This window comes from Hyperolius riggenbachi, chromosome 2 (genome assembly GCF_040937935.1).
Source record: "Hyperolius riggenbachi isolate aHypRig1 chromosome 2, aHypRig1.pri, whole genome shotgun sequence".
Taxonomy (NCBI): Eukaryota; Metazoa; Chordata; class Amphibia; order Anura; family Hyperoliidae; genus Hyperolius; species Hyperolius riggenbachi.
In genome coordinates, this window is record NC_090647.1 from 142499498 (window position 1) to 142512542 (window position 13045).

Genomic DNA, 13045 nt, shown 5'->3' on the forward strand with positions numbered 1-13045 from the left:
TGTAAACAATACATTTGGGAGGTAATCTGACGGCGGGTTTGCGGGCGATCTAATGGTGTGGGTGGGTGATCAGATTGCCCGCAAGGGGCAGGTTAGGGGCTGATTGATGGGTGGCAGTGACAGGGGGTGATTGATGGGTGATAGGTGATTGGCAGGTGATTGACAGGTGATCAGTGGGTTATTACAGGGAAGAACAGATGTAATTAATGCACTGGTGAATTGATAAGGGGGGGTCAGAGGGCAATCTGAGCGTGTGGGCGGGTGATTGGGTGCCCGCAAGGGGCAGATTAGGGTCTGATCTGATAGGTAAAAGTGACAGGTGGTGATAGGGGGTGATTGATGGGTAATTAGTGTGTGTTTAGAGGAGAGAATAGATGTAAACAATGGATTTGGGAGGTGATCTGATGTCGGATCTGCGGGCGATCTATTGGTGTGGGGGGGTGATCAGATTGCCCGCAAGGGGCAGGTTAGGGGCTGGCTGATGGGTGGCAGTGACAGGGGGTGATTGACGGGTGATTGATGGGTGATTGACAGGTGATTGACAGGTGATTGACAGGTGATCAGGGGGATAGATGCATACAGTAAACAGGGGGGGTGGTCTGGGGGGGGGGTCTGGGGAGAATCTGAGGGGTGGGGGGTGATCAGGAGGGGGCAGGGAGCAGGGTGGGGGATAAAAAAAAAAAATAGCGTTGACAGATAGTGACAGGGAGTGATTGATGGGTGATTAGGGGGGTGATTGGGTGCAAACAGGGGTCTGGGGGGTGGGCAGGGGGGGGTCTGATGGGTGCTGTGGGCGATCTGGGGCAGGGGGGGGGAAAAATCAGTGTGCTTGGTGCAGACTAGGGTGGCTGCAGCCTGCCCTGGTGGTCCCTCGGACACTGGGACCACCAGGGCAGGAGGCAGCCTGTATAATACACTTTGTAAACATTACAAAGTGTATTATACACTTTGTATGCGGCGATCGCGGGGTTAACATCCCGCCGGCGCTTCCGTATGGCCGGCGGGATGTTGCGGCGGGTGAGCGGCGCCAGGCGGAGGCGGAGGATCGCGTCACTGATGACGCGATCGCTCCGCCCATGCCCCTACAAGGACCGCCGCCAATTGTCAATACGGCGGTCCTTGCGGGGTGCACTTCCCGGCCGCCAATTGTACATACGGCGGTCGGGAAGTGGTTAAGCAATACCAGTTGCCTGGCTATTCTGATGATCCTTTGCTTCGAAAGCCTTGTACACACTTTCAATTATGATTGGCCAATCACTGACCACTTCCATGTAGCATGAGGGTCAACAGATATTTAATATTGTGTAGGTAAACCCTCATACTAACTGCAGGTGGTGAAATTTGTCAGTGATTGGCAAATTATAACTGAAAGTGTGTACCATAGCCCCTGAACAAGCATGCAGCAGATCTGGTATTTCTGACATTATTATCAGATTTGACAAGATTAGCTGCATGCTTGTTTCTGGTGTTAATCAGGCACTACTGCAGCTAAATAGTTCAGCAGGGCTGCCAGGCAACTTGTGTTAATTAAACGAAAATAAATACTGTATGGCAGCCTCCACATTCTTCTCACTTCAGTTGTCCTTTAAATAAGTATTTGCTACCCAACAACAGATATTTAAAAAAAAAAAATCCTGACCAGTTTTTTCAGAATTATTTCTGTTCTCCAAAGATCTCCAGCTCCTTATTCTCCAGCTTCAGGTAAATTAATGTTTGATGATGGTTCTTTAAAGAGAATCTGTATTGTTAAAATCGCACAAAAGTAAACATACCAGTGCGTTAGGGGACATCTATTACCCTCTGTCACAATTTCGCCGCTCACCGCCGCATTAAAAGTGGTTAAAAATAGTTTTAAAAAGTTTGTTTATAAACAAACAAAATGGCCACCAAAACAGGAAGTAGGTTGATGTACACTATGTCCACACATACAAAATACATCCATACAGAAGCAGGCTGTATACACCCTTCCTTTTGAATCTCAAGAGATCATTTGTGTGTTTCTTTCCCCCTTCTGCTCTCATGCACTGAAGTTTCAGGCTGCTCTTTTCTTCCTGCAAACAGCTTTGCCCTTGTCTGAATTTCCTCAGTATGTGAAAGCCCAGCCAGCTCAGAGGACACTTTATCCAGCTTGTAAAAAATACGAGAGCAGAGAGAAGCTGCACTAATCTAAATATCCCACAGGCAGTGTGCAGAGAGGGGCCTGAAAGGGGGAGTTCATAGCAGAATCACAACACTGAAGAACTTGGCAGCCTTCCAGACACTGGCCGACAAGTCTGACAGGGGAAAGATACATTGATTTATTACAGAGACTGTGATAGCAGAAAGTGTTGCAGTAAGCCAGAACACATTAGAATAGCCTTTGGAACTTGTAGGATGATAAAAAACAGGATGCAATTTTTGTTACGGAGTCTCTTTAAGCATGTCTCATTGCAAATAGTTTCTTTTCTTTATTCCATATAGAGCATTCCAGCTGGCCTCTGCCCTCCCGGAAACTGGAGCTCTGGACCCGGCCACACTTGAGAAGATGAAGCAGCCACGATGTGGATTAGAAGACCCATTTAACCAAGTTACTCTGCCGTATCTACTCTTAGGTAAGCTGCTGACACATCTACGGGCATTTCTACCTGCTACAATTACAGTACCACTAAACTTTATTTTGGCAAGTAAAACACGTAGATATAAATGTCTAGGCTGGGGAACTCAATCATTAAAAATGTCCAGAAGAGCTGAACTTGTTGTGTGGCTGGATGGTGTAATGGTTAAGGGCTCTGCCTCTGACACAGGAGGCCAGGGTTCGAATCTTGGCTCTGCCTGTTCAGTAAGCCAGCACCTATTCAGTAGGAGACCTTAGGCAAGTCTCCCTAACACTGCTACTGCAACCTAGTGGCTGCAGCTCTGGCGCTTTGAGTCCGCCAGGAGAAAAGCGTGATATAAATGTTATTTGTCTTGTGTTGTTAGCGCCCCCTTTGTTTGCTGAACCTTAACTGAGTAAAAAATTATTTAAAATAAACACATGACGTAGCTGCAAATGAATATTTCATATTTACCTCACCGTCAGTTCCTCTCAGAAGCTCACCATTTTCTTCTTACAGTGATCCCTTCCAGTTCTGACAAGATTTTGTCAGAATTGAAATATACCAGTTGCTGTCAGTTATATACAGGTATATGCTGCTGTCAGTTACAACTGAATGTGCGAGGTAATGTCCATGTTTCGCTATGGCTCAAGTGGGTGAAATTACAGTTTAACAGTGTGCTGACCAGGAAGCTGTTATGGGGAAATGGCCATTTTCAAAATGGAGGACAGAGAATTCCATTAATTACAGTGGACAAACAGGACTCAGGAGAGGAAAAAGGGATTGATGAGTAGACTACATGGGAGGTATGGAAGGCGTGTTTATGTTTATTTTGACTATTAATTTTCAGTTCAGGTTCTCTTTAAGCAGTTGCTTCTCTATTCCACAGATAGTTCATATTATTGTATCAGAATGAGTGTGGGTATCCTACACCTAGCAGAGTGGAAGCCTTGGTGCAGCTGTTTGTTGTTTATTGTAGGTAGTGTGAAGTTTAGAGGGGTCGCAGCCGGCACGCAGGTGACAGATGTATAAAATAAAGTCTGTGTATTGTGCAGCAGAAGATAAACAGCTTCAGTTCAGCAGTAAGGCCTAGTGCACACCAGAGCGGTTCTGCTGCGGTTTGCGATCCGCTTGCGGGTGCGGATCCGCTAGGGTAATGTATTTCAATGGGCTGGTGCACACCAGAGCGGGAGGCGTTTTGCAGAAATGCATACTCCCGGGCTGCTGCAGATTTTGGATTGCGGATGCGTTTCTGCCTCAATGTTAAGTATAGGAAAAACGCAAACCACTCTGAAAAACGGCACTTGAGAGCGGTTTGCCAGGCGTTTTTTGTTACAGTAGCTGTTCAGTAACAGCTACTGTAACAATACATGAAATCTACTACACCAAAAACGCTTCGCAAAACCGCAAAATGCTAGCTGAAACGCTACAGAAAAAGAAGAAAAAGCGTTTCAAAATCTGCTAGCATTTTGCGGATCTGCTAGCGTTTTTTGGTGTGCACCAGGCCTTAAAGTGGAAAATAAACAGTCAGCTTACTTCAGCTTTGTCGTATAAAGTCCAGCATGTTCAAACAAAGTTCATTTTTCCATCAGGCCAATGCCATACTAACAACAGACCAGCGTATGGTTTGGCTTCCATCAAGTGATCTCCCATATTCCTTGTCAGGAGATTCCGTAGCAGACATGCTACTGCTCCAACACCTCTCTCTAGACTGCCTGTGAGGCTGCTTTTTATGCATAAATTAGCATCTGATCAACACCACATTAGTGAGGCTCTCAGCCCTACTGACAACCAGGTGTGTACCTAGGCGGGATGGGAAGGCCCACCCTTCCTTCCCTCCCATCCCAGGAGTCCAGCCCTGAAAAGAAAAAACACAAGCAGCAACTGCTTGCTGCCACCAAAATCCGGACTCATTTCCTAGGACCACACAAGGTTTTAAAGGGACCACAGTCCAAATACCGGGGAAATGTACCTCCCATCTAATACCCAGCCCCGATGACCCCTACGGTAGCATAATCATTTTAATTTCCTATTGAAATGAATGTAGTGGAATTACTCTCTAGGTGACATCTAGGCTAATGTTATTGATTCACAGCTTTCACAGGAATTGAAGTATGATAAGGTGTTAGTTGTGGAGAAGATATGCCAAGTTGCCAACATCAAAACAACAAATGTTGATTCAGGTAATACCTTTAATGACTAACTGTACATGGTTTTTATTGCATGCGCAGTTAGTCCTCTTCTCCCATAGGACCCAAAGTGCATAAGCTTGTCTCAGATGAGTACATAGTGATGTGTAGAGGGGGTAATGTTATGTGATCATAAATGCCAGACTAAATAGATGGCTTTTCAGTTTTGATTTAAATGTGTCCAGGGTTGGAGCCATCTTGATTAAGTATGGTAAGGCATTCCACAGGTTGGGGCAGCATGGCAGAAAGCTCTGGCTCCAAAGGTTTTTAGGTGAACTCTGGGGGTGGTCAACCTATTGGATCCTTTTGATTTGAGGTTGTGGAAGGTGTGACAAAGTTGCAACAAATCCTTTAGATGTCCAGGGCCTAGGTCGTGTAGGAATTTGAATGTTAGCATGCCAATTTTGAAAAGGATTCTACATTTTATGGGCAGCCATTGGGTCTTACAGGTGTGGTTTCTCCTCTTGCAATTATTGTGTTTGCCATCATCCCTCATGTGATGTCTTTTCTGTTGCTAATCAGAGAACGTTTACTTTATGACAATGTATCAATTGTAATACGAAATCTGTCATTTATGTGGTCACATGCACAATCTGCAGCCTACAATATGTGGGCTGCACTACACATTGTTTAAAGAGAACCCGAGGTGGGTTTGAAGAATATTATCTGCATACAGAGGCTGGACCTGCCTATACAGCCCAGCCTCTGTTGCTATCCCAAACCCCTCTAAGGTCCCCCTGCACTCTGCAATCCCTCATAAATCACAGCCACGCTGCTGACAAACAGCTTGTCAGAGCTGGCTGTGTTTATCTCTATAGTGTCAGTCTGCTGCTCTCCCCGCCTCCTGCAGAACTCCAGTCCCCGCCTGCATCCCTTCCCTCCCTGCTGATTGGAGGGAAGGGACGGGGGCAGGGACCGGAGCTATGCAGGAGGCGGGGAAGCAGCTGAGACTGACACTACAGATGTAAACACAGCCGCACAGCACGGCTGTGATTTATGAGGGATTGCAGAGTGCAGGGGGACCCTAGGGGGGCTTGGGATAGCAACAGAGGCTGGGCTGTATAGGCAGATCCAACCTCTGTATGCAGATAACATTCTTTAAACACACCTCGGGTTCTCTTTAAGACAGAGAATCTCTGAACATTATAATGGGGCCGCTTGGAAGACAGATATTAGCAATGTGGCGAGACATTTCAGGGAGAAACACGATGTCAACATGAGGGGCTTTACGTTTCAAGGGATTGAGAAGATGACTGTTTCCGTCAGACGAGGTGACGTATATAAAAATTTGCGAACAAGAGAAGCGTTTTGGATTTTGCAGATTGGTACCAGGGAACCGTATGGGCTGAACGCTAGGTAGGATATTAATTTTATATATTGATATCTTTTTAACCGTTTTTTGTATTTTTGTAATTTTCTACTTTTGTATTTTTAGTTTTTATAATCTTTGCAATTTCTATGTACATAATTAACAAATGTAATATGTTTGTGATGGTGGACATATTTTTGCAGGCTTCAGTCCTGCACCTTTAAATTTAAATTAAGGCCTAGTCTTTATTGTGTTAGGAGTATACGCCCTTAGGGGCGGCCCTAGCAATATATATGTTCCATCAAGATGTCAGTTTGTTTAGGCTATGAGTAAGGATATGATCCGAACCATGTCAGCCATTTTACTGTATTTGTGAGTTGGATTTAAATAAAAACACTTGGACCTTACCTGCGGGTGTGCGGATTTCATCTCCACTGTGTCCCCGATCTTCCATTTGGCTTCCAGCACCTTGCACAGGTATCAGAGGTAGAGCGGTTTCTCTCTACTACATCTTATGGGCAGCCGGTGTAGTGAGCAAAAGATTGGTGTTGTGTGGCAATGGCGGGGTTGGCTTGTTAACAGTCTTGCTGCAGCATTCTGTACTAACTGCATTTGCATAGAGGGCATTGCAATAGTACAGCCGTAACATGATAAAGTAGTATGAGGGACAACAGATTTTGAATACCATGTAGGTAAGCTCTCATACTACATGGAGGTGGTAAAATTGGCCAACCAAAATTGGATGTGTGTACGCACCTGGTAACACTAGCAAAGATGCTTTACTTAATTCACTTTTTGAAAATGTTCATTCACTTGGTGTAATTATATTAACAAATTAAGCTACATAAATCATCTGCACAGGAGAAAAGATTACTTTAAGTGGCTGTCAGTATTTTCATGTTTATACTTATTAACATGGAAGCAAAAGGTGGAGCTTGTTTTATATATATATTTATATATTTTATTGTTGACTTAATTAGTTAGCTTAGTGCAAAACTAGCTGATCAGAAGTTTCGCAATAAGCTTTTTTGAATTGCTATAAAGTTTATTTTAATAGGAACCAGTAGTTAGCATGAAGTGCAAGCTTCTAATTCTTGGATAATTAAAAGCCTCTGCAGGGGTATTAAACTCAATCACATAAGGGGCCAAAAGCTAAAACATAGTCTAAATCCTGGGCCAAATTGTTTAATGAGATTTCACATTTATTGCAGTCCCCAACTAAGTAACTATAGCGACCGGGGGGGGGGGGGGGGCTGCTCTTCCCCTTCTGCAGAGCAATGCATTGGAGCAGTGTAATATTAACCTGCTCCAGTGCTGCTTCAGGTCTCCTCTCATCTTCCTGACAGTCAGCCACATACCTCTGGCTCTGAATGCATGTCACATGATCGGAGGCTGGAGATATGCAAGCATAGAGCATATGAGTGCCCGGAAGAGCAGAATAGACATGACGCATCGCTGAAACAGGTAAGTGTGCATCTTGTTTAGATCCCCAGGGGAAGGGGGGTTGGGACAACACGAAAGCACCATGGTTAGCCGATCCTGGATGCTACAAGTAGTGTGCTGGGATATTGAGCACAGCATTTGCGCAAACAACAGAAAATGATTGTACCGACAGCTCATTGACGTTCATTGAATAGACAGCACATTTAGGCCCCATTGACACTTGCAATACGCAAAACGCTAGCGCTTTTGCTAGCATTTAGCTCAGGCAATTGTTGGCGATTAATGCAAAAAAAATCGGCATTCACACTTGGCGATTTTTTTTGCATTTAGTGCTTTTATAGCACTAAACGCGATCGCCGTAAAATCGCCTGAAAATGATGCAGGCTACACGTTTACGTTTGGTGATCTGCGTTAACCCCCGGCAAATAACGCAAATTGCCCAAGAGAGAATGGGCCCATAGGGTATTATTGCACTAGCTTTTTAAAGCGCTTCTCTAGTGTGAATGGGGCCTTTAATGCTGTTTAGATGTCTGTGTGAACTGGCCATTAGATCATCATCACGTCATTGGCTTTTACCCGCATGGACCTCAGCACCCTCTTCTATCTTGTGCCTAAAAAGAGAGCTTGCAATCACACAGATCTCAGCGCACTCTTCCTCAGAAGGTAGCATTTAATAGCTTTCATTTCTTTAAAGAGAAACTCCGACCAAGGATTGAACTTTATCCCTATCAGTAGCTGATACCCCCTTTTACATGAGAAATCTATTCCTTTTCACAAACAGACCATCAGGGGGTGCAGTATAACTGATATTGTGGTGAAACCCCTCCCACAAGAAACTCTGAGGACCGTGGTACTCCTGGAAGTTTCCTGTCTGTGAACCTTGTTGCATTGTGGGAAATAGCTGTTTACAGCTGTTTCCAACTGCCAAAAAAGCATGCAGCAGCTGCATCACCTGCCAACAGTAAAAATGTCACCATGTAATAAATGTCAGAATGTAAATCAGGGATTTAAAAGATTTTACGATGGGCAAACATTGGCTAAATCATTTAAACATAATTATTGTAAAAATGAAGCACTTTTTTATTACATTATTTTCACTGGAGTTCCTCTTTAAGTTAGGCCGCTTTTCCACGGACTGTTGATAGGCAGTGAAATGCCTCTCAAACTCTCACAACTGCTCACTGCTGCCTGGTAACTGCTTGCAGAGCACACAGTTCAACAGTTTGTGGAAAAGAAGCCTTAGGTTTTTGGCCTATTAGTTACTGTAGATCACATAGTATTTATTTACCATATCTATTGGGCATTTCAGAGTTCCTGACATAGGATATTAATTATACACTACGTATAGAATTGCAATTACCTCAGCGCAAAATAATAAGCAAAGTCTGAGAATCAGTGTAGCCACGAGATTGTAAAACTCACAGTACCTTATCTTGTAGTAACCAAACCTCCAGAGAAGCGTGCTCAAACTGCACCATAGATGTAAAAACTTGATGTAATCACGACATCTAGTGGGCCACTTGCAGCTGCATTTTCAGCAAGACTCCACTCTGCGAGCTGTATGCAAAACACCAACTGCCTGGACTCCCCGATCAGGTGACCTCTCCAACTTCCTGCTTCCGCCTGTTCCACAGTGGTTTCTTCCTCTCTGTTAGGCCAGTGAAAGCCCGGCTGTTGCTTCCTGGCTAGAGGAGATAAAATGGAACTATAGTGCACTCTGCTGGAAGAAAGTGGCTGCACACGGATATCTACTTACTCGAAAAATGTCTTGTTTATTTGCACATAACAAAAGTAGCCTTCACTTCCCGAGTTTCGGCGTAATGCCTTCATCAGGGGGTGGGGCTACAGGACTCACATGTCAAATTTATGCAAAACACTCCTCCCTTCACAGCCATTAACCCTTACAGCCGAAAAGGGCAAATAGGTGAGGTTGGATGCAAAATTATGCACATGCATATATAGAATTTAAACAAACACTCAAAATATTAAATTATTGCACTAGAATCAGGAAGTATCTCCAGGGAGATAGATAAGGATAAAAACCAGAATAAAAACCTGTAAAAGAAACTTAAAATGTATATATACAGCACACATATTGTTGCAAGAAATGCAGCACTATTCATAATTCATTCATCCTTAATAAAGCAGTTTAAGTAAATATTGGCATTAAGGCCATTCGGTGTAAGAGTCTGTAGTTGAAATATCCATCGTGTTTCCAGTTGTGACAGTGTTTTAATTACACTGCCACCTCTCCAGTGGGGTTTAATGACATCAATCCCATAGCACTTAATCCCAATAGGGTCTTTATTATGAAATTTAGAGAAATGTTCCGGTACGCTGTGTGCCTTTTTATCTGGATGACCAATATTGTGGTCATGTGAGTATGTTGTAATAAATGAGAAGTCTGATGTACCAGGGAGCTTTTTAGTTATGGCAGGTTTTTTGATCAATCTTATTTGACTACCTTCTTTAAGAACCTTCAGTCTCTCTTCGTATATCAGATCTTTATTATAGCCCTTCTCAATAAAACGCTGTTTTAAGATCTCCCATTGATCCCAATAATCTGCAAAATTGTCCTCTAGGGACATTTCGCAGCCAGGGAGTGTGATGACAGCTGGTAGACTCAATGTATGAGTTCCTGTCACTATCTTTAAAAAAACATTGAGTGCTCAGGCGTCCCTCCTCAATGAATATGTTTAAAGAGAACCAGAGCTAATGGAAGGAAAAGCTGTTATACATACCTGGGGCTTCCTCCAGCCCCATACGCACGGATCGCTCCCACGCCGCCATCCACCGCTGCCCGCATCTAGGAGAACCGGCTCCTGTCAGTGATGTCATCGGAGCCGCACTACGCAGGAGAAGTGCGCCCTCTACGTATCTCTCCATACACTGAATACACTCTGTACACATGCATCCCTTTTGCAAAGGCTGCTGAGATCATCCATTCATTTTTAAAGCAAATTGATAATTTGCGTGATCTACACAGGTAGATTTTATATGTGAGCTTTTTCATTTTTCCACTAACTGTAACTATTTTTGGTTTGATGGACTGTTTTAATTGCAAAAAAGAGGAGTTGCGATTGGAGCTAAGCACGCTCCAAGTATAGCAAATCTGTACATGGCGGAATGGGAGCTGGTATTTTTAGATACTTTGAAAGAAGGCCCTTTATTATTCTGGAAACGTTTTTTCAATGATTGTTTATTTATCTGGCAGGGAGACGAGTCTTCACTCTCATCTTTTATTAATTTTATCAATACTAATGACTGGAATTTACAGTTTTCCGTCACATACAGTAGAACAGATGTTAACTTTCTGGACTTAAACATATTCATTAAGGAGGGACGCCTGAGCACTAAATGTTTTTTTAAAGATAGTGACAGGAACTCATACATTGAGTCTACCAGCTGTCATCACGCTCCCTGGCTGCGAAATGTCCCTAGAGGACAATTTTGCAGAGTACCCAGAAACTGCACGAAAGACTCAGATTATTGGGATCAATGGGAGATCTTACAACAGCGTTTTATTGAGAAGGGCTATAATAAAGATCTGATATATGAAGAGAGACTGAAGGTTCTTAAAGAAGGTAGACAAATAAGATTGATCAAAAAACCTGACATAACTAAAAAGCTCCCTGGTACATCAGACTTCTCATTTATTACAACATACTCACGTGACCATGTACATGCATCCCTATTTTTGGTTTGATGGACTGTTTTATTTGCAAAAAAGAGGAGTTGCAATGGGAGATAAGCATGCTCCAAGTATAGCAAATCTGTACATGGCGGAATGGAAGCGGGTATTTTTAGATACTTTTAAAGAAGGCCCTTTATTATTCTGGAAACATTTTATCGATGATTGTTTATCTGGCAGGGAGGCGAGACTTCACTCTCATCTTTTATTAATTGTATCAATACTAATGACTGGAATTTAGAGTTTTCCATCACATACAGTAGAACAGATGTCAACTTTCTGGACTTAAAGGGAAAAAGAGCTAATAGAAGGAAAAGCTGTTATACATACCTGGGGCTTCCTCCAGCCCCATACACGCTGATCAATCCCACACCGCCATCCACCACTGCCCACATCTAGGAGAACCGGCTCCCGTCAGTGACGTCATCGTAGCCGCGTTACACAGGAGAAGTGCGCCCTCTATGTATCTCTCCATACATTGCTGCAGAGATACGCAAAGAGCGCACCTCTGCTACACTAAACTGGCTCCAACTGGCGGCAGAGCGGGGTCCCGGTTCTCCTAGATGCGGGCAGCGGTGGATGGCGGCGTGGGAGCGATCCGTGCGTATGGGGCTGGAGGAAGCCCCAGGTATGTATAACAGCTTTTCCTTCCATTAGCTCTGGTTCTCTTTAAACATATTCATTGAGGAGGGACGCCTGAGCACTAAATGTTTTTTTAAAGATAGTGACAGGAACTCATACATTGAGTCTACCAGCTGTCATCACGCTCCCTGGCTGCGAAATGTCCCTAGAGGACAATTTTGCAGATTATTGGGATCAATAGGAGATCTTACAACAGCGTTTTATTGAGAAGGGCTATAATAAAGATCTGATATACAAAGAGAGACTGAAGGTTCTTAAAGAAGGTAGTCAAATAAGATTGATCAAAAAACCTAACATAACTAAAAAGCTCCCTGGTACATCAGACTTCTCATTTATTACAACATACTCACGTGACCATAAGAAAAGAAAAATGATTTTGACCGATAGCTGGGGAATCTTAAAAGAGGATCCCGTTGTTGGCCCTGAGATGCCGGATAAACCAAAGATAATATACAGGAGGCCACATAATTTGGGTGATAAACTTGTAAAAAACTGCATTAGGGAAATAAGACCCCCTATGTTTCCCACCTTAAAGGGTTTCTTTCCATGTAGAAAACCAAAGTTATGCAGGATACAAGAGTATGGAGGACAAAGAGTTACTACTTTTATTTCCACTGCAAACGGGAAAAGTTTTCAGATTGACAAATTCATCACGTGTAACACCATCAATGTTGTGTACGTACTGGAATGCCCGTGCGGCTTGCAGTACGTGGGACGTACGGGCAGACGTGTGAAAAAGAGATGATTAGATCATATCTACAATATTGGTCATCCAGATAAAAAGGCACACAGCGTACCAGAACATTTCTCTAAATTTCATAATAAAGACCCTATTGGGATTAAGTGCTATGGGGTTGATGTCATTAAACCCCACTGGAGAGGTGGCAGTGTAATTAAAACACTGTCACAGCTGGAAACAAGATGGATATTTCAACTACAGACTCTTACACCGAATGGCCTTAATGCCAATATTGACTTAAAGAGACACTGAAGCGAGTAAAAAATGATGATATTATGATTTGTATGTGTAGCACAGCTAAATAGAAATAAAACATTAAGATCAGATACATCAGTCTAATTGTTTCCAGTACAGGAAGAGTTGAGAAACTCCAATTGTTATCTCTATGCAAACAAGCCATTAAGCTCTCAGACTAAGTTAGTCGTGGAGAGGGCTGTTATCTGACTTTTATTATCTCAA

General features: G+C 43.3%; 1 protein-coding gene across 1 annotated transcript in view; it reads left to right on the forward strand.

Moving 5' to 3' along the window:
• Nucleotides 1-13045, forward strand: part of MMP19 (matrix metallopeptidase 19) — a 68923-nt gene that overhangs the window by 37209 nt on the left and 18669 nt on the right. Inside the window, exon 3 of the mRNA XM_068267581.1 lies at nucleotides 2461-2591. Within this exon, the coding sequence (XP_068123682.1) occupies nucleotides 2461-2591 (131 nt within the window). The remainder of the gene's footprint in view (nucleotides 1-2460; nucleotides 2592-13045) is intronic.